Genomic DNA, 22,860 nt, shown 5'->3' on the forward strand with positions numbered 1-22,860 from the left:
GTTCTAAAAGATATTTTTCAATTTGCAATTTCGTGTTTCTCAGAAAGTCTTGGTTATAAAGCTGACATGGTTGAAATACTGGCTTTGCATCAACGTTTCTAACAGAATTAGCATTTGAATCACTTGAGGCCCTATTCACAAAGCAGAGGATTATTTGCATAATCAAAAATGCTTTATTTTGCATGCCAGTGGAGAAGCTAAGGGTTGTAGCTGTGGCTCACAAACAAAATTCAAGTGATCGCGTTGATGTGTGTCTGAATGCTGCTGTCTCTCAGTCTTGCTTGCACAAATTAGTACAAATCTATATAAAAGCCAAAGAAAAGCTTTTGGAGCAATGTATAGTCTCCATTAAAAGTCTGATTAAGCAGGCTTTGCGTAAGTTATCAGTGTAAGGATTAGATGGACTTCCTGCTCTTCCAAATGTGAATGAAGTTTGGGGCAGTTGTGCTGCTGGGTTGTTGTAAGACAACGGATGTCTTTCTAAAGATATGCTCAGTAAAAATTTATGAGCTTGGAAATGGTTTCTTATGCCAAGGAGGTCAAACTAAATAACCTATAAAAGTATATATATATCTGTGAATAGTGTGTCCAAGACTTTACCACCTTTCTGTCAGATTTCTGTCAGCACTCCAAGAGGCTTGTGAATTGCATTAATAATAGTCACATCTTGCCATCAGCCTGTGCATTCATGTTTTTCATCCATTTTTATGGCTGTGGACAAGAAGGTAGAATGTCACATTCAATTACATGTGAATAACTCCTGATCGCAGTTCAAGAACACAAAGCAACTTCTAACCTCTTTGAGGCAATAGGAAACCTTTGAATCTTAAAAAAACCCCCTTAAATATCAGGAGATTTTATCCCTTTAATTTTTTTAGACTGAATTTCTGATGTGTTGTTACTGTTGAATAAAGTTCTTTGGTGAAATTTGAATAGCAGAAGTCTTAGTTCTACAAAGAAATTTGGTTATAATTATTACAGTTTCAGATTTTTTAACCTTAAAAAAACAGTATGGTGTGATCTGGTATGGCATTTACTTGCTAATATGTGTCAATTAAGTCAATATAAAATTTTTTGAGGCATGATATGGATTTAATTCATTTATTTAAAAATATACTAATTAAAAGCTTAAGGTCCAAATAGAAAAATAAAAGAAAGTGAGGTTTATAGTAAATTAAAACGATCTTCAATAATAGATATGCTCCTGAAAATACTATTTTTGAGCCTTCAGTATCACGCAGTACAAAATTTCATTCTGATGTGTGTTTGTTAAATTCAAATTACACCTCTGGAGTAAAAGTACATCTCAGATGCATCTAGATCTGGAAACTAAACTAGAAATTCCATTAATCTATGTTCCTAGAATTTTAGGTTTCAAAATACTCCAGAGTCCAAGTACATAATTAATAGAAGTATTTTCTTTTCTGTACATTGCTTTGGAGCAGTCAGCAAAAGGTGAACTTAGTCTGGTTTGTACATCCATGTTCTTTGCAGAGTTTGCTGTTTTTCTGGTTGACTGAAGCGCATAAATTTAAAGAAGTTGAGTTTCTCATTCATTTGTTTTAATTACAGAGGCCATTAACCTTGTAAAATCATTGAGTTATAAATCTACATCTTTGAGAATTATGTAAACAAGTTTATAAAAGCTTCTCAAGTGAAATGAAAGCCAACCTGTGTACAAGGACAAGGTTTATTAACAGCACTTGTTAAAACCCAATAAAATGTCAGAATAATACTTGCAGATAATCATACACTCCTTAATGACAGACACTGCTGTGTTTCCTGTGTTGTGTAGCACTCATTGTATATTTAACATCAAAGATACATTTAAGATATGGATATGCAACTGTAGTTTCTTCTCAGATAAATTGTTCTTAATATTTTAGATGTAGTTTATTGTGGCCAGAGAACTTTTGGAGAGGAATATGTTTTACTGTCTCAGACCAGGTTTATCTGTGGAGATCTTGTCAGTTTGTTTAAATATTATGAGGCTGTCATGTATAGATTTCCAAACCAGCTGTGGGAGAGGCATTTTGATGGACTTCACAGAGTTTGTGATCTGTCATCACTGGGGTGCTGAGCCCTAATTAGAAATAAATGAGTAGGGTTCCTGTGCTTGTTTCATTGACTGAGCTTACTTTTGTTTGGTTGATTGGTTGTTTTTTGTTTGGGAATATTTAGTTTCTGTTTTCATAAGGCTGATGTTATTTGAAATATTGAACCAAGCTATGAATTTAGGGAGGATGTTCCACCTTGTCAATATTAGCAGTTTGGCTGCCACTTCTTTAATATCAGTATCTGAACTGGAATGTGCTCTTAGAGTTTTCAATGCAATCAGTTCTTGATTTTTAGCCAAAACTTTCTGGCATGTGTTGGAACAGGGATTTAGTATTCCTTATTTATCAATTTCCCTTAGAGGTGCAGTTTACTGTTGAAGAATGTCTGATATAACACATACACTAACTAGCCATGCTGAAGGAGGAAAAAGATTCATTAATGCCTATGGGGACTTGCTTCTGTAATTCCTATGACCTTTTTTATGTCAGAGCGTGTTAGTTTGGGAGAAAAATTTTGGCTGCTAAAAATTTGATGGCTTTGTTAAGTCATTCTTTGATTTACTTGGCATGAGGTGGTGAGGCAGCAAATTGCTAGTAAAGAGCTCCAAGGCCTTTATAGTGCTTGAGCTGTGTTTTCCGGCATACTGAAATGTTCTCACTTTAGTTGTAGAAACTAAAAATGTGTTTGCCCTTTTGCAGTATCTCAAAATGCTGTTGCTGATCAGCTATCTTCAAGAGTTGCTTGAAAAAGGATTCTTTAGAGAAACAAAATATTCCAAAGACTTTCAGAGGTTCAGAAACCTCTTCAAAGCAATTATGGCTTTGCCATATTCCTGAACCTTGTTCTTATGCGCGTGAAATTGTTGTTTATGCTGAACTTAAACTTAAGTGCAGTTGCACTGAACAGTCTGTTGCTTGTGTTGGGCAAGTTTGTTTGGGATCAGTTGGTGAGATGATAGAGTTTCATGTTTCACCATGTGATAGTGCTACATTAATAAGGAGAGTATATCCAGTAGTTCTGTGATGTTCAGGTCTTGTATTGGCAACACAGTTGTACACTGAGTGGTCTAGTCCAGATTGTGCTTGGTCAAATCAAATTAACAGCTCCGGTTTGATGTTTCTTCTTGCTTGGTTTTTGCAAGTAAAAAGGAGCTCATCAGCAGGAGTTTCTGCTACGCTTATTGAACCAGCCATGCTATCTGTTAGTATTTTATTAGCTTCTTCTTTCTAACCGAAAATGGAAGTTGTTGAGAAATACAGTTTAGGCATATTGTCATGCTCCTTCTAAGTCCTGCTGCTTAAGGTGCCCTTCTTATTTTCTGTTCCATTTCTTTTCAGGAACAAGAACTTTCATGCCTTGTCTTTGGTTAGCAAGTCACTTTTTTGTTTAGCTGTAACAATAAGCAAGAAGGATTTAAAGAGACAACTAAAGAATTGTCTGTATCTCTAGGCTCATTTACTGTGTGGGATGATGAACCAAGATTTAAGCTCTTGGATTTTGGCTTGTTAGCTAGTCCTGAGCCTATGGAAGTCCACTTGTGAAACTGGCTTTTTAGGTAGAAATTTTCATTGCATAGGTGTAAACCTCCCATTTTGCATTTAGCTTTGTTTTTGGACTTTTTTTCTCATATTGACTGAATCATAAACTCTACATACATTATCCATGCATTTTTGTCCCCTTTTCCCTTCCATATTCTCTCTAGCTTTCTTGCTTCCCTTTCTGACATGCTCTGGCAGCCTGGAGAAGACTGTCCCACTGAGTGCTTGGCACTGTCCATACCTGGGCAGTGGTAGGGAGGAGAACTGGGAGAAATGGAGGTTAAGAGTAGATGTTGGTGTGAGAATTACATCAACTATCACAGTGAGTTTGGAAGAATGCAAATTCAAAGGGCCATTCAAAGCAGCACTGGGGTAGAAAGCAGTAACAGGAAGATGGGAAGGGTTGATGATTTTGACTGGCCTCAGTCAGGAGCCTATGGCATGGAGAATGGGGAATCTAATTGGACAGGGCTAGCATTTCCCACCCTTTTTGTTATTAGCAGGGGTGAAGTGGGAGAAGCAGAAATGGAGCGCAGGATTTGGAGATGGATTCAGCAAAACCAGGTTTGTGATTAAGATTTTGGGGAAATTGTTAGAATTATTCTCCTGATGACACTGTCCTATCTGTAACTGGTGTTGTATTCAGATTTTTTGGCTCAGACTTCTGTTTCTAACAAATACTTAAATGTTTAATCATGCTCAGGGAGGATGGATTCTCTGGGAGATTTTAGCTGCTTAAGTGCAGCTCTAAAGTACAATTTTCCATTGACTGGATGTAAACTTTGAGAAATTGGACAAATTTTCACAGAAACTAGAAAATGTGTTTCTTTGACCTGAAGTCCAACTTTTGAAGGCCACCTTTCAATGAATGAGTTCAGAGAACTGTTTGAAAAAAAAGGTCAACAACATTGAAGACCATATTTGTTCTCTAGTTCTGTCTTGGAAAAGAGCTGACCTGTTTTGACTGGAACAAACACTGTTAGACACAAATTGGAAAAGATGAGGGCATTTGTTAAAGTCTGTTAAGGCAGTACTGGCATTTTAGAGGAACGAGTACTTTAAGAAGCAGGGCTATCAATTTTGCTACTGTCATTGTTAATTACTATGATTCTATAAAAAGAATTTTATCTGGAAAAGCAAACAGTAAATTGCTGTAATTATAATTGATGAATGACACAACAGGATGGAAGAACTGAGTATATTTTCAAGGGGGCTGGATGTTTTATATCTGTATGTAGTAGACAGACAAGCTGTTGAGTTGTCCTTTAAAAAAAAATTCCTACCACCTGTGGTGTTAATGGGTTATGCTCGAAGATCCTTTTGATGTGTTTTCTCACATTTCTTAGGAGGGGTTTAATTATGTCATTGCTCAGAATGGCTTCGAGTATGATTTAGATCCATAGTTTGATTCATGTCATGCATCTACACAGGTAATTTTGAATCTATACTTGAAAATTATGGGTATGTTTTTAGCCAAAGTAGGAGGATAGAAATCACTACCTTACCTACTAGGTCTCCTCTGAGCATCATTTAACTTATGCATCACCCTGTCACTGTCAGCTATGGCTGTCAACTCTGTGAAGCTGAGACATTCCTTCAGCTCATCTCTTCTGTTCTAGCACCTCTCCTGTACTCTATGAGGGCAGCTGTTTTATAAAGAAACATACAGGACTTGCTATCTTTTGCTTAAATGAAAATATTTGCCCTGTATATCACATATTTCCAATTTGAGCAATATCCCCAACCTTTCAGTAAGCACATGCTACTCTAGAGAGTGACATGATAATAACAGCTCTCTACTGTCATTTAAATGCAAATTTGTAAAGTTTGCAGTCATACTGATTTGGATATAGTTACATTCTGGGGTCAATAAAGCAAAAATCCTGGGACTCCCAGTTTTTCTGTTTCCTCTCCATTTCATGCACCTTGAATTCAACTAACACTGTTGATGGATACTATGAACTGTAAATGATACTATGAAGAGTAAATGACAGTTCAGTGGTGGGGTGAGAACCAAGACAGTACCTAGAGACCACAGGGCAAACACAGGAGGAGGACATATACAAGGACATATCTGCTCCTTGTGAATTGATAGGGCCTTTAAATGTGAAAATAAAACTTAAAATATATTTCTAGATTATGTGCTTGCAAAGTGGATGTCCAGCAGTGTTGGCACCAAAGGGCTTTATGCGCATGAAATTGTTGTTTATGCTGAACTTAAACTTAAGTGCAGTTGCACTGAACAGTCTGTTGCTTGTGTTGGGCAAGTTTGTTTGGGATCAGTTGGTGAGATGATAGAGTTTCATGTTTCACCATGTGATAGTGCTACATTAATAAGGAGAGTATATCCAGTAGTTCTGTGATGTTCAGGTCTTGTATTGGCAACACAGTTGTACACTGAGTGGTCTAGTCCAGATTGTGCTTGGTCAAATCAAATTAACAGCTCCGGTTTGATGTTTCTTCTTGCTTGGTTTTTGCAAGTAAAAAGGAGCTCATCAGCAGGAGTTTCTGCTACGCTTATTTGTTGTGGTAAAGCATGGCTGTCCATTGCAGATATAATTTTTCAACTAATTTAGTCTGGAAAAAAATTTAACCTTCACTGATTTTGCTGCTACTGTGTCTGCAAGCTTGCTTCATCACTATTGCTTTTTTTATGGTAGAAATTAGTTTACAAGTTACTTGAGGGAATATTGCCATTTTGTAATCTGCATGTTTCGCATATTTTTGGATGGGAAAGAAAAATCAATTACAAATCTTATAAAAGGCATCAAAGAGATCTAGCCTGAATTAAGGTTATTTCCTGTCCTTAAAAATGTTTTTTTAAATGTTCTAGATATTATTCATATTCTGATGATGCTTAAGAACCTAATAGTTCATTGTTTTGAATTGCTTTTTAGGGCAAGTTACACAGTGACTGGATTTCATTTGCTTTATTATTGTTATATATATTTTATATAAAGTTGGCTTTTCGCAAGATGTGTGCTATATAGTAAATAATGTTGTGGTAAGGATATAGAATATATATATATATATATAACATAAGTTTTTAATTCTGCTTTTAGAAAAGTAGGTATAGTGGTAATAACTGATGCAATGTGCTTAAACTGTCTGTTTGGTTGGGATAACATTCAGCAAACATGTAAAGAGGACCCTGCTATTGATACACTACCTATCAACATCTACCACCTGAAGAAAGCACGGACCAAGGCCCAAACTGGACGCGATAAAAAGGACACAGCCACGAAACACGCATGCTCTAAAAAGGCGGACCCAAGGAGGGGCCATGCAAAACAGTTCCTGGAATATGGAAATTAGTTTATGGAATTTTATGAATATTCATATATCGATGTAACGGGAAGAGTATTTAACGAGCATCTCTGAGAAAGCAAGGTGTGGACTTGGTGGAATGCCAAGTCACCCGGCCGGCCGTAATTGGCTTTTTCTTATCTCCTAATTGTCTTAATTATTTTATTAAACATAGTTTTTTTAAATTTACCAAAAAGTGAACTTCGTTTTTCACATTATGAAATTGTTGTTCTTTTCTGATATACACTCCATGTTTTTCTCTTTTCAGTTACAGAACAGTATGCCTTATTTTCACCATGATTGATTTTGTTTACTGAAATAGTTGAAAAAATAATTATTTGCTAGCTTTCTACTGAGTCTGCCTTTCTTTAATAGCTAAACCATTCCACAAGAGACACAGCAATGCTATGAGCATTCCAGCTTTATTTTCCACTTATGGACAAAAAGGCATGTTGAGCCTCACCCACCCAGAAGAAGAAAATTGACATGATCTTTTAAAGACTCCTGTCTCACTCCCTTTTTGAAAAATAGCTAGACATATGCCACAAGCCTTTTTTTTCTGCCGCCTGAAGTGTGTGCTGACAAATGAGTCTGCTTTTCGTGCAGCTTTTTTTTTTTTTTTTTCTAAAGGAAATGGCCCACTGAGAAATAGAGCAAAAGTAATTTTTTTCTAAAATAGCTTTTCTGTAGAATTCCTCATTTGTAAGTAGTGGCTCAAGTATGCTGGTAGGCAACTCAGTTTCATGTCAATCCAATTTAATTATTTCCTGTGATGCTTTTCTGTCTTCTTTGTACAAAAAAAATATTCATTGCAGGTACATAAGGTTAAGTGATTTCTTGTCATATTGATGCATTGGTAAAAGTGAGTAACAAAATGCTCATTGACTTCAGCAGAGCACGAGGTTCAGTGCTGGTACTTGGTTATTTACTCTCTTGTTTGGACAGTGTAATACTAATGTTGCAGATATACCATTTACAGCAGAGGATCTTTATTATCGTTGCAAATTCAATCATTCAGAAGTTGTTAGAATTAAGTTTACGTGTGAAAACTTAATTTGGTCTCTCTACTTCTAGTGTTCTTTCCTTAATTACACAACAGCACCATGTTTGCTCTGCTGTGTGATCTCTGCCTGTGTCAGATGATGATCGATTAATTTAATTTAATGTTCTCGATGGGTGGCTCTAGCTATAGGCACCTACTGTGCATTATTAAAACACAGATGGTTTTGAAAATTTCTAGAACACTCATCACTCTACTCTGACTACTTAAATATTTGTTCATCTTGTCAGCACCCCACTTGCTGAGAGTTCTTTTAAATGATGATTTTGAGATGACTTTCAAAGTACTTGCATAACATTGAGTAATATCAGTGTATAGGGTTGCTTGGGGTTCTGTAATGACTATATGCACTCTGCGGTTCTGATAAATGTGAATGAAGATCAAAAGTTGAAATGTTCAGAAAATGAGGAACATGGTCATATTATCAGCTTGACTGACTTAAAGTGATGCTTAGTCAGTGGTAAGGTAAGGGTGAAAATCAGGATGGTTTTCTTCTGTCTTGGACCTGGTGAAGTTTTCAGCTTCTCTGATGAATGGGCAAGATCCTTCTACTGCTTATTCCATCTGTGAAAAAAAATTAAAGACTTGAGAGCAGTTAATAGGTACAAGCACACTAATTGGCCATTGAAGAAGTTAGGCTGTGAATTTTCAGGTTGTCAAAGTATGAGATAAATGCAAGATAGATGTGAAGCAGCTGTGAAGTGAAACTCTGGCTTATCTCATGGTAGTGACATCAGGAATGTGTATCTGGGAGTTCACATTGCAGCAGCCCCTGTAATTGTAGTCCATCTCTTTTTGGAGCACTTGGCCTGGCATTCTTTATTTTAATTTGGATTTTTGTTTAAGTAATGTTCCAAGTGTTTGAAAAAGCAAGTGGAAATCTATATTCCATTTTCTGGTGTTGCATCTGCACTCCAGTGTTTCATTATATTTGCTAGCTCTCATATGAACACATTCTGCTTGAACTGAAATGTTAACTGGTACTTTGATGGGTGCTTCTCTCTGTAGACTGAAATTTGCAAGAGAATTAGGAAAACTGCCAGATGCTTTAACCGATTCCTGCTGAAAGCAGCAGGAATCTTGGGTTCTTGTATGGACATCAGTGGAGAATATGTGCTGCAGGCTCTTGTGTACTTTGCCCGAAATGTGAGTGTGTGCCCAAAATATGAGTGTTTGCCCACCCCATGCTCTGCATCCTGTCCGTTTTCTGTCCTGTCTATGTGCTCTTTCCACCTTCCTGCCTTTTTTCCACCTGTGAAGGATGTTCGTTTGTCCTCTGGCTTTTCTGTCTCCTTACCCAGCTGTCCTAGCTTCCACTGTGGATGACAGCCCCACCTGCCATCTCCTCTTTTTGATATTCCTTCTTCCTTTCACACTGCTGATAGGCTCACCCAAAGAGACAATTTCCAAAGCTTTAACTTGACCAAATTTAGAGTAGTTTCACAGAGATTGCAAAGTATGTATTTCTATTTTAAAGGCCTCTTTGTTCCCAGATTTTGAGTCTCTACTCCAAAACACTGGGTTGAGTAGTTTGGTTTTTTTCCAAAGGGAAAGTTATTACATAGATTACACAAGTTGTTACTAAAGCCTGTTTTTGAGAGATGAGAGGAACTGTTTAGATTGAAAACTTCCAAAGTAATCCTAAGGTAGATAGACATTTATGTGAAGACAGTGTCTGAAATTCATTACGATAACAAGGCTAAAAACAGCTGGTGATGGTTTTATAAATAGATTTTGTTATTAGTCCCGGTCATGCTATGTGTGCATCAAAAAGTAATAGAAATGTTCCTGCTTTCACATGCTACCTGCATTATAGAGTTGTTTTCTGTAAACACTGCATATTTTTGGTGTACATAGTTTCCTCCTCTTGAATACTGAAATAGATAGGGAAGGCAAAATATGACTGGTGGCTACAAGATAGGACTAAAATATTGCAATTGCTTTCCAAGAGTCTGGCTTTAATAGGATGATGTCTCATTATTTTTAACCTCCATCTGTACTTGTGTTGGAAGAGTGCTGGGAACAATACACAATGCATACATTTATAGCTAGAATGTAATGAAAGAGACATTCATTTCATATGGCAGCAGTTTTCTGTATAACTGTTAGAATAATATATTGTAGGCTTTTCAGAGCTTATTTGATCAGTCCTTCCAGTGTTTTATTCCAGTTCAATAGGCAAAGAGATTTTAGCAGGTTTGTGACTTGCCTTTTGCTTAGAGGACTACAGCTGTAACAAGGACCTTTGAAGATGCTTATATGTTGTAACATGCACACTTTTTCTGTATTTCTTCACTAACAGCATACTATACTTTCAAGGAGGAGCACCAAAAAGAAATTTCACAAATTAAAAATAAACTTGCTTAAAAGTTGAAGTCACTCATGTAAGCCTGAATTGAGGCTGAGAAGGTAAATGAAGTTAATTTGATCCATATAAGTCCCTCCAGCAAAGTGACCTACAGTTGAAGGACTACCAAGTCCTTTCTTGCAAGCATGTGAAGCAGTGTTTGCTTTCTTAATGGCAGACTGTTATTATTTTTACTTAATGAAAACTAGAATAAGGACCATTTATTAAATCTAGAAGAGACTTTCATGAGGTTGGAATTAGTTGTAAAGAAGGTAATTGAGCTAAGCTTATATAATAACCCAGCTAAAGTTTTCTGTTCTGCTGATTCTCCTTTCTGTAGCTCACAAATTCTTTTGCAATTTGCTATGAAACTTCCTCCTAGAAAGTTTTCCAAGCTGAAGAGTGACCTATATATCTTTATTGCATGGTGTCCACTGAGATTGGAGTCAAAGCTGACCAATTCTGTGTGTTCATAGGCAGGCAGCTTTAAAATCAATTACTTGGAATTACATATGTTCTATAAATAATGATCATTCTGCAGAATATATCCTGTGGTGAGAAGATGGGAAGTTTCTGGTCACTGTGGTCTTACCTAGAGTGTACAGTTTTCACTGAATTGAATTTTATTATGTTAGGGTTCTAAGAAAGCAAAGCTATTTGCTTGTAGTAAATCATTTCAGATGGATGAACTGGAAAATAGCAAAGTGTGGATTTGGGAACTGCATTTCTGAGGAGGAAATTATTGCACATTTATGCTGCAAAACCAACAGAGTGCTGAATTCCTGTCTCTGTGGTAGAATTCTAAGTAACACAGAAATTCCTGCTGTGTGGGAAGTGGATGAGAAGGGTAAGGGACGTTCTGCTCTCAGGCCAAATTTTAAAAATTTCTATGAAAGATGTATAGATTACAAATAAGTTGCTGGGAGAGGAACAGAACTGTAGTTTGTGCAGGCAGTAAGACATATTTGAATGTGTTTGTTCAGAAAACATGATTTTAAGAAAAAAACCCTATGAATGTTTTCTCAGTAAGGATGCCTTTCCAGGAGAGCTCAGAGACTGATCCCAACTGTGTATGCGAGGAAGTTGGCACTCTGACAGAGAGCACCGTTGTGTCTGCAGAGTGTGACAAGCTAAGCTGCAGAATTTTAAAGATAAGTTGTTTGGCTCTGAAGCACAGCAGCTTACTTGCTTTCACAGATTTGTGTGACTGACTAGAATGTGTGTTCTTTGGCATCTCAGAAATCCAACAGGGCAGCAAAGATGCACAGTTGCATTAACAGCATTAGAGAAGTGCAAGCTTCCATGGTGTGTCGTCTTCAAAAGTCTCCTGATGAGAGAAATCCTCCTGGAGTGGCAGTGAGAAAGGGTGAGCACTGCATGTGGGTAGCAACATGAGCAATAGTTAGCACTGGTGCATGGTAATCCCAGAGGGCACCCCAGCTACTGAGGAAAGCAGCAGGTATTCTTATAGTTACACTTTTTAGAAAAAAGTTGAAAATGTGGAAATATGAGAGAGCATCAGCAGCACTTGTACATTACGGTGCATATTAGCAGCATGAGGCTGAGTTCTGCTGCTGCTGCAGAGAAAAGCTTCCAGGTCACTGAAATATCAGCCAGTTTGAAGATCATGAGTTATTCTTTGGGGCCACAGTGGAGAGTTGTGATTTTTCACAAAGTGAAAATAAAATGATAGTCAGGAAATGAAAGACTGAATGGATGATCAAAGGACCATAATTAATGTTTGAGTTTAATATACTTACCATGTCCAAAACTACTATCTTTGCTAGTGAAATGTTCTTCCGTGTGACCTGGTAGTCAATAGTAACAGTTGCTTTTGTTGAATTTATCATACAGCTGTGAAATGTTACTTTATGAGATATGGGAATAGCCTTTTTCAAAACACTCCCAAGCCGAGGCTGATCTAAAAGTCACAAGGCTTTGTTAATGGAGTGTCAGGCTTGAGTTGATGCCGTAAACCCCGCAGGGAGCAAAGCAGTGATTTACTGATGCTACTCAGGTTTTGGGTAAGAGTTGGCTGCAGTCCATCTGGCTTGCCTTGCTCGTGGAGTGAGTGTACTTTAGAATCCAGCTCATCTGGGAACAGCAAGAACCTCCTTGACCAGCACAAGCGATATGGCAGCTTGCCAGGAGCTCATAATAGATGAGAGCATCCCCTTGTTGGAAGGAAGCCTGTGATGGTTATTCAAGCAAATGCAATGTGTTTCCTTTAAGTATGCAAATATGGTTATTAGCCCTTGATGGAAAGTGTGGAGTGTCGGTACATTTAGTGACTCAGATCATGAGCTTGTGTAAAAGTCACAGAAATTATCATCTGGGATGCTGTTAATTGTTGAAGTATGTCAACAATTCGCCTTCCCTGTTAGAATTTGCTGTGTGGGACTGTGCAAACACAGGTGACAGAACAAGCACCTGGCCATTCAAACCCATAGAATACTTTGTCCAAAGTGTTCTAAAAATGAATGTTAACAGTCCTTGCTGCTGTTCCTCCTCAGAACTCTTTGGAGAAATTAATTAAAAGTGCTGCCATCTGTTTATCTTACATTTCGTACCAAGGGTAAAAGTAGTTCCAGTACTTTTGAAGCAGCATTGTATAATTTTGTTATTAAAAATACATGTTAAGAATACAATGAGTACTAGTACATTGGTCCCATTTTTGTGAGATGTTGCAATGCTTTTTCAACAATATTTTAGTCTTTTTATCTTAAAAGAAAAGCAACTCTCTGTGAAATCTGTGGGTAATAATCACTGGATGGAGATGGCCTTCTCTGGCAGAATTATTTTGTTCTAGAAGGAGCACCAGGCACAGCAGCACCGGACTTCTCATTGAGCTCCAGTAGCAGCTGCATTGGCAGCTTCAAAGGTAAAGTCAGCCTTTCTCAAGTTGATGCTGACAGATTCTCTGGACTCCTTTTTATTCTTTTGGAAGTGAATTTCTGAGGTTTGTCTTTGAATTAGTGGAGTTCATCCAAAGTTCTATCACCTTTGAGTAAAAACTTGCTCAAAAGAGGAGGTTTATAGGTCTTTTGTTCTGAAAAGCTGTTTTTCTGGAAAAAACCCTCCATATTATGGTTCATATTTCATTTTGTTTTTAAAGTATTCTGTGGGAGAAGACACAGCTTTCCTATTTCAAACAACATTTTTTCTCTTTTTAATTTCCTCATTTCCTTCCCCCCCCTCCTTTTTAAGAAACAAAACAGTGTTTTCAAAAGACAGGCAATCTTAATGCTAAGTCCTGATAGAAGAACATATGGGGCAATTCTCTTACTTTCACCAGTTATGTTTGTTTTCTCATAAATTGGTAGCGTAATTGCTTATTTCTGTTGTTGTAAAATTAGTGCAATTAAGATGATTTTGCTCTCTGTGCTATATTACTTACTGTATTTCACTTGGACTGATGGAGGAGACAGAAATTTCACCCTGCAGGTGTAGTTCTTGTAATATATGGCAGATGCTGATTACTGAGGCTGTAAAAGGGGAGAATTGGATATTAGAGAAGATAAATAAGAGTGGGGGAGGGGACTGAAGGGGAAAGAGTATTTGCAAAGACCTCGAGGTAAGCTGCTTGCAATGTACTGTTTAAGCTTTAATGACCCATATAGAGATTCTAGCAACAAAGTAATGGCCAACTAGAGGAATTAAAGGTCTCAGGTGATGATCTGAACAGCAACAGCAGACAGAGGTCATAAATACTATTACAGTTCAACACAGGCTCTGCTAGGAAGGATTTTTTTTGTTCCCAGTGTCTGTAAATGTATGATCGTTCAATATGGTTTGAGTAAAGAGCTGTTAAAAACCTGTTACTTCAGGTGAACTCTTCTTAGTGTTTCCCCGGGTTAAGAGTTCTTGCTTCTGTTACAAGGTACCTTTCAAAACAGTTGTTCTTTATCTTTTGTTTGTATCCATACCTTTTTCCAGTAGCAGTTTCTCATAATTGTCTTTAAAAACCCCCAAACATATCCAAATCTCTCTGAGCTTTAGTTCCAGGAAATTGTTCAAGTTCTAAGATGAGTATCCCATGAACATTGCTCACAGCTCTCCCTTTCCGAGAAGGAATTCTATTTAATTTGTGGAATATTAACAGTTTCTGGACATGCACTGTTCAAATGCTTAAAATTCTTATTTGCATTTATAGTAGCTGTTTTACAGCTCAGTACCAACAAAATCAGAGCACAGGAAAGACACCTCTGTGCTGGCTCCCTAAATAGCATGAGCTGTGGAGTGCAGGCCAAATCAAGCTATTTTGAATTTTTTTTTTCTCACCTCTTCAGCCAGGTTGCAGGGTTGCCTCATTCTTGGTCATAGAGCTTCCTTGCAGGTTTGCAGTTCTGCCTTCATGATGTCTGTGATGATACTCACTTTGAAGCAGGTTTATGGTATTTTCATCTTTGCTGTCTGCCTTCTGCCTAGGATGAACTCCAGAGTTTGATGCTTGTGGAGGAGCACTGATGCAGCCAGATGTCATGTTGCTTTTGTGTTGCTTCCTAGAGTGATTAACTTGTCAGATTGATCTCCCAAAGACCAGCATGAGAGATGATATGTACTTATCTTAATTCAAAGCCACATGACCCCTGGAGTTAGCTCAGCCTGATGGAAAACCCTGAATAGGACAGCACGGGGTAAACAGTGCTGTGGGAGCTCTGTAATTTCCTTTTTGCACAGTAAAGGATTGAGGCACACATTTGGCCTTTCATTTTTTTTCCTTGACAAAAGTAGGAGGGTGACAGAAGAAAGTTCCACGTTATTCAGTTTAGAAATATGCCACTCATTTGCATGTCTTTGTATCTATTATTTACTTGCTAGGGTGACTGATAGTCCTGCTCAGATGTATGCATGAGATGACAAGGCACCGACGACAGAATGACATTGGTAACAACACATGGCTTGTCAGCATATATTGCTAAAATATGCCATGTCTTGTGGAACATTAAATATGTAATATGGAATGAACATTAAATATGTATTAGGTTGTAAAAAAAAAATTAGTGAAGGAGATTACCTGAAAGTTCACTAGATAAGTCTTTGTCTTTTCTGGAGACATGAGCTAGTACCATTAAAAAATATAGTGAGAAAATGCCATGTATTTATTCTCATGGGCTAATACAAATGATTCATTAAATCTCTGTTATATTTGAGAGAAAGGAGAATTATTGCTTAAAACCCTTTTCTTAGGATAGATGCTGCCCTTAATTTAGACAGCAACTCTGTTGTGTTGGATAGGAAAGATTATATTTTGAAAAGATATGCTTGACTTTTATCTGAGACAAAAAAATACCTTTGAGTGTAGGAGTGCTCTTGTTGTCTGGTTGCTCAGAAATGAGTGATTCACTTAGAGGAGGCTGTGTAAAGAAAGCATCTCTTGCTCCAGCTCATTTTGGCCTCAGAGTGAGGCTGAGTTTGACCAGCAAGGTGAAGAAAATAGCATTGAATGGGAAGGTGTGATCTTCAAAAACTGGATGTGTGGAATTCATGAACATAGAAGATACTAAAGTACAACTACTGGCTGTTAGGTTATGAAGCTTATTTAAGTCACTAAAAGAAGAGAGCAAATCAATATAAAATATCCGGATACTCTTAAGATAACATGTATGTTTTGCTTTTCAGCTTCTCTTTTGAAAGGATTGAAACATGCAAACATTGTGCTGCTTCATGATATCATTCACACCAAGGAGACCTTGACACTTGTGTTTGAATATGTGGTGAGTAAAGTGACTATTTGTTCTAGGTATTGTCCAGAGTGTATTGAATTTTACGGAAGTGCTCTCTTTACCATCAGTGGTCTATGAATCAGGCCAAAATAACCCTTTACTTCATTCAGGAGAGTGATGGCTGTAACAGATTTTGCTTTGTAGTGGAGTCGGCTAGAAGTGGAAAGCTGGGCTAAACCAGATTCAGAGATGGAGAAATGGCTGCTAGGGCTCTTGAAGGACTTTATGCTGTTGAGTTGACTTTTCAAACTTTGCTTCCTAGTTATGATTGGCTTATTGGAACTTTTTCTTTATTTATGTGATCGGGTAACTTTAAATAGGTGAGAATAATGTAGAGAGGAACAAGACTGAAATGCTTAACAGGTATATGGTCATTTATGAAAAGTTTCTCTCAAGTTTAATTTTTTTTTTAATTTTTTTTTTTTTTTTTTTTTTTTTTTTTGTGATTGGTTTGTGCAGAGTGTCTTTTTATGAGCAGTGTCAGTAAAGCAATGTCTGGTACATGCAATTTAGAATTTCAGATATTTTTAAATTTTGCCATGACTAATACTTTAACTATTAATTAAAACTTAAATTTTCATAGTAGGCAGTGTAAGGATCTAATTGTGTTGAGAGTATTATATTCCAAAGTACTGGCCTTGGCCTCCTAATTAATCCTTTTAGTTTTTCTAAGACAAACATATGGCATTTATGTAGAACTACTTTAGCATTTAGCTGTGGAATTATGCAATGTACTATCATAATTAACCTCCCAGTTTTCACAGATGGGTCCAAGAGCATGTAATTTAAAAGAAACAAATGAGTTTAGATACCGTTAGATTTTCAGTATAATATCAGTTATTGTATTGTTGTCTGTAAGACACTGTGTTTATAAAGTACAGCAATTGCTAGCATTACTCTAAATACACCCCTGCTTAAGACAGGAATTGTTTTGTGTGTTTCTTGGGGGCAGGTCTTAATTTTTACATGATGATGCACACAACATCACAAAGTCTTGTCTGGAGAAGCTGTTCACGTTGTGTATTTATGTAAATGTGCTACACTGTGAGGGTGTGGGTATTCAGCTGCAGCAGCCTGCAGAGCATTTGAAACAGTACGTGTTCTTTTTACCTCAGGTATTGGAACAGTAATAAAAATTTAATTTCTATTCTTAAAATCAGTAATTCTTCTGCTCCTGACTTACACACTGAATTAACATAGGAAAAGCCTTGATACTTGATTTTATGTAATGGTCAGTGTACACTTACTTGCATATCTTTACATGAATACATTTTGCAGTCCCATTTATCAGCAGCTGTATTTAGCTGTATTCCTTGGAGCTTGTTGAGAAATTAGATGTACAGAATATGTTTCTCCCTAAAATAGCTGGGTTTGCCTATTACACTAATTTCAAATTGCTGGTTTTTACATGTTGCGTATTACACTGATGCAGGTTTCTGGATTTTATATCTAGTAAGGTTGTTTAGGCAGGTTGTTTATGACTCTGGCTCCCAGCCATGTACAGACACAGATTAAGCTTCATGCAGTGGCAGATTCTTCTGGATTCACTTAGCTGTTTTTCAACAAGGGACCAACCCTGCTGGTGGTTGCACCTTTTGGTTCCCATGGTGTTTGGTAGCCATTGAGGCTGTTTGAGAATCTCGTTTAGTAATGCTTTCTAGCAACTGATCCAAGTAATATTTTTGTGTTTAGGTTGGTAGGCAGTCTCTCAAGGTGCTGCTGGGGAAGGAAGGAAGGATACTTTATTCTCTCCAAACAGCCTAAAGACTGTATAGTAATATAGTAACATGCCCCTGTGCCTTGAGATGACAGAATTTCTTAAAAAAAGTCTTTTTTCATTGTTCAATAATGTAAAGTTGTAGTCTGATTAAATAGTGAATGCTATCTGATAATGCTTGAGGATGCCCACATAACCTGAATTGAATTTTTGTGGGTGTGCACAATACAGGTTTTAATTGCATGATTGCAAGGATCTCATTTGTTCATTTGGTTATAAAGCTTCCATTCAGTGCATGATGTAAATGTGCAGAAGCAAAAATTATAGTTGCCTATTTAAATGTACAAATTTTGGCTGGTTGAGTATGCAATCTAGCTGTGTAATTGGTGTTACTGAGCTCTATATATGTAATGGCTGGTTTTGTTGTTATTTTAACACCTGTACATGGTTTAGCTCAATCATATGAATAATTTGCACTGAAAGAAGTCAAAATATTCACGTGATTAAAATTACATGGTGGTGTACATTTTTGAATGACTGAATCCTAACCTAAAAGGGATTGAATTTTACTTATTTCATAAAGGGATATCCTGGAACTGATACATTATTGCCATTGATCACTATTGACCTTTTCAAACATAATAAAAGATGTTTGACTGAGATACTATGACTAAATTAGGAATGAGCAGTTATTGATCCGAGAGTTCGCAGAAAATGAAAACTTTGGGTTGCCAGGTTGGTGATGATTCCATTGGGAAAATAATACTAGTGAAATATCTGAGGTTATCAGAGGTGTTTGGTTTCAGCATTGACCCTGAAAGATTAGAATGAAATCAAATTTCATGTGGCATCTTTCATTGCAAAATGCATTAGATAATAAGTAAATGCTGAAAGCAGAATACCCTCTGAAAGGGAACATGACAGTCACTAAATTTTCTGGGTCCCTCAAATTAGCTTTTTTTCCAATATATATGTCTATCAGATGAAAACACGACAGAGTTTTTTAACTTTAAGCTTGGTGGTCTGCAAAGCCAAGAAAAGACAGTCTTTAAAAATTCTATCTGACAGTTGAAGATCGGGAGAAATTTATTCTCCATATAAACATTTTGGTGGTGAATGTGGAGCTGTGCATTTATGTGGAAGAAGAGAAAGAGAGCTTACTCCTTTTGAATGAAAGAACTTAGTCAAAAGTAGTTTAGAATACAGTACCTTGTTACAAAGGCATAATTTCTGTGTGTTCTTTGTTAACTCTTACATCAGCGTATTGCAGAGCATGCTTAGAGCTCAGTTTTATCACTGGATGACTTGAGAGTCATTGCTTATTACCTAGGGAGTTTTGAGAATGAGCTGCTTGGAATTTTCTCTACAAAACCTGAATGACAGATAGTCTTTCATATATAAATGGTAAAGAAAATGATTTCTGTATAGTTAACTAGGATGTGCTAAGCAAGACCTGAAAATGAATTTTGGACACAATTTGCATCTGCTGTCTGAGACTGCAGTGACTTCTCAAAATAAAAGGTCAGTTCAGCTTTGCAGTTCAGTGGAGGTGTGCTGCTGTTCACACAGGTTTTGTTCCCTTCCCACCTGTTTAGATGTTGGTTTAGGCAATCTTATGGGAATTGTGGCTTTAGTGCAAGAGTCACTGACATGGCCAGCTTTGCCCAAGGAGGTGGTGAATTTTACAGGTGAGATCTCAGACATATTGAGAGATCTCTGAAGATGGGTTCACATCTGTTTGCTCTAAAATGATCATTAGCTGCTTCCATTTGCTGCTTCACTTGTTTATTTAGAAGGAAGATGACTGAATTTAGAAACATTTAATTGCTGAAATGCAATCCTAAGCAAAACGTATTTGCTACAGGCTTGGTAGAATGATAATGAAGTTTTTAGTATTATGCCTAATTATGTAAGTATATTATTATCAATAAATGAACCAACAGCTTGTCCTATTCCTGGCATGTAAAAGTGAGCTTGTATAGCAATACTTTACATCATGCTTTCAATATTTATGAACTAGGTTTGCAACAAGAACAGATACTCATAATTGGAAGGATGAGTAATGAGCAATATTATGTGTGCCTCAACAGTGAAAAAGCTCCAGAGTAATCTAATAATGTAATTTAAACCCAAGCATTTTCAATTGCCTTGCCTATTTTAATATATGTGTATGTTTTTGCTTCTAAAAATTACTTTCCATTAAAAAGAATGTTTAATTTTCATTGCTTCATTACGGCAGCTAAAATAGCTTGTTATACAATGAGTTTACTTAATAAAGTTCATTAGTTACATTTCCCTCCCATTTCCTATAAGAAAAAAAATGGGTGTGGGTTTCTCATTTTATAGCGTATTGGAAATTGACATATATACTCTTTATCAGAATTAAGAATTACACTGCTGAGATTTTGAATTTGTCTTGACAAATTTGTCTTACATAGTAGTTATGAAGTATAATGTGAGAAAATGGGCAAAACTGATTACCTGCAAGGATCAAAAAATTTCCATTGAAAAAATTTCAATTTCTTATAACTTTTGATAATTTGGATTGAACATTATTATTGTTTTTCCATTTTTATTTATTTTACTGGGGAGCACATATTGAAACTAAAGGTATGATGGTATTGATTATGAAAACAAACAAAAAAAGCCACACTTTTACTGGTGAGAGAGCAGGGAAAATCAGTAGTGTCCCAGAGCTGCTTTTGAGCTCTTATCACCGAGATCCTTCAGTGATGTGTAATACGTAGGGAGAGCCTGGGCACAAGAAGGAAGGAGTCGTCTTCTAATCCTTGACTTAAAGTGAAACTTATTTGGAGCCTGAATTACATTATTTTGGTGTGAAAGTGAAATGACGGGTGATTTTCTTCCCGTTTGAAAGCGAGGTGCCTGTCCAGCTATGGTGGACAAGAACTGAAACCTGGTGAAGCTCTGCCACAGGCGAGGTGCCTCCAGTCACCCTTGCTAACTGTGAACATGCTTGTCCTCCTCAGCAAGGAGCAGAGTCACTGAGGGCTCCCAGCATGGGAGCACCTGAATTTAGTCATTTCTGTTTACCTTGACCAGAGAAGGAGCTGTTTCCCTGTAGTTTAACCTTGCCTCGTGCCCCACACTTGCCTTAAGTTGCATTGCTTAAATTGCAGTCAAAAAGATGACAGAACAAGGCTGAGAGTAAACAGAGAGAAAGGAAATCCTGTACTGTTGAGAAGAGGCAGTAAGGGAATACTGCTCTTGGGAAAGCCTTGTTTTTCAAGTTTTAATGAGCGGATCAGAGACAGCTGCTGCTGATGTCCAAGTGTAGACTGAAAATGCAAAGAAAACAGGCTTCAGGAGGGAGGGATTGAGGTGGGATTTCAGAAGGAAATTGTTTTATGCTTTACTGAGAGGTAAAGTTCCTGCCAGACATGGGAATTGGCAGGAAAGAAGGAATGAAAAATTATATTTAAATTTAAATAAAAATACTCCTGCTAGGCTAAGAAGTTTAAAATGTCTAGCAAGGGCAGATGTTTCTCATGCAATATTCTTGAGCATGTGGTGTAACTCTTGGGGATGGTACTGTGCAGGACCAGGAGTTGGACTTGCTGGTGCTTTTGGCTTCCTTCCAACTCAGCATGTTCTGTGATTCTGTGATCCTGTCTTTGCAGGATTTCCAGATGTTGTGTAGACTTCATATGGAGGGCACATGTTGATGAATAGGTGTATTATTAAAATTAATCAAGATTTACTATCCAACAGGCTGGAAGGCTGTGTGTATCTGAATGACCAATTTTTGTACAATTTACTAATGATTGGTAAATATTGGTTAGATGTGCTGTGCACCATTTAATAATTAGCATCTATTATTTATTCCTTTTTTTATTAACACTTGCACTCATTGTAGGTATTAAAAAAACCAAAACCCCAAAACAACACACACAACAAAATCAAAGCAAAAGAAACATCCAGAGTTGAACTGATGAATGGAATACTGGAAATACCATGAGATATTCTACTTTCTGACAGATTCCAATTAGTTTTTCCCTTAATTATAGACCAAAATTCAAGTGTCATTGCAGTCCATTAAAAACACATATATGTAGTAAGATCCATGAGCGTAGTAAACATGCCAGTGATGACACTCTACTTAAGACAGGTAAGGCCACCATCCCAAATTTGTAGATTTTTACACACAAGAAAGACATGAATCAGCTGGAGACCTGAGGGGGGGAAAAAAACAAGGGTAAATAAACATCAAGAACAAAGCCTTCTAAGGAAAAGTCAAAGTAAGTAGAGCTCTTAAGGCTTGGGGATAAAAAAAAGGATGAGACATTTACAACCTTTAAATATGTCATAGAGAAAGTCAGTGACCTATTTCTATGTGAATGGTAAAGAGGATAAAAAAAGAAAATCTGAAATTACAGTAAGGAAGAGAAAGATTAAACTCAAGGAATGCCCCTTTCATGCTAACAATAATAAAGCACTTAAGAAGCTACTATGGGGTGATGGTTTGTCTAATACTGTCAGTTTTTAAAGAACAATTTAGGCAAATACTCAAAGGAATTCTGTCATTGATAGTAGATATAGGTAAGATTATTTTTTCTTTTTCAAGTCCTTTCTATATGTATCTTTCTGCATTATAATTTTCATCAGCAAAATATGAACTCTTTTAGTCTTTCAGTGAAGTTAATATGCTGTTGCTTTCCTATGGCAGGAACTGAAGAAAAATTATGGGTTTATTTTACTACTTTAAAAATGTTTACAAAAAGAAATTCTTCTAGTTGTGCACCTTTTGTTTGTTAGTGCGTGTTAGTTTTTTGGTTGGGTTTTTTTAGTAATTAATTATTTCTATGTTATATATTTATGCACACCTCTATCATCAATATTTCTGGTGGCATCCCACGTATTCCTTATCTTTTTATTTCCATCATAAACTGGCATTGCCTAGTTCCTCTGAGGTGAAACCTGACAGTATCTCAATTTGCACTAGAGACTGTCCAGTCTAATTAAACTTTTTTTTCTCAGGCTCTCTTTGATAATATGGGTTGTAAGTCTTAATTCCTCTTAAAATGTGAAGCTCTGATTTATTATGTGCAGATTGAAAAAGCAAACAAACATACCACCAGTCCAGAATT

General features: G+C 36.8%; 1 protein-coding gene across 2 annotated transcripts in view; it reads left to right on the forward strand.

Annotated features, from left to right (window-relative positions):
- CDK14 (cyclin dependent kinase 14) overlaps positions 1 to 22,860 on the forward strand; it is a 338,755-nt gene that overhangs the window by 111,499 nt on the left and 204,396 nt on the right. For both annotated transcript variants that reach the window (XM_083862878.1, XM_083862877.1), the window contains exon 6: positions 15,932 to 16,026. In XM_083862878.1, coding sequence (XP_083719004.1) covers positions 15,932 to 16,026 — 95 coding nt within the window. The remainder of the gene's footprint in view (positions 1 to 15,931; positions 16,027 to 22,860) is intronic.

Source organism: Zosterops lateralis, assembly GCF_965231275.1.
Source record: "Zosterops lateralis genome assembly, chromosome: 1".
Lineage (NCBI taxonomy): Eukaryota > Metazoa > Chordata > Aves > Passeriformes > Zosteropidae > Zosterops > Zosterops lateralis.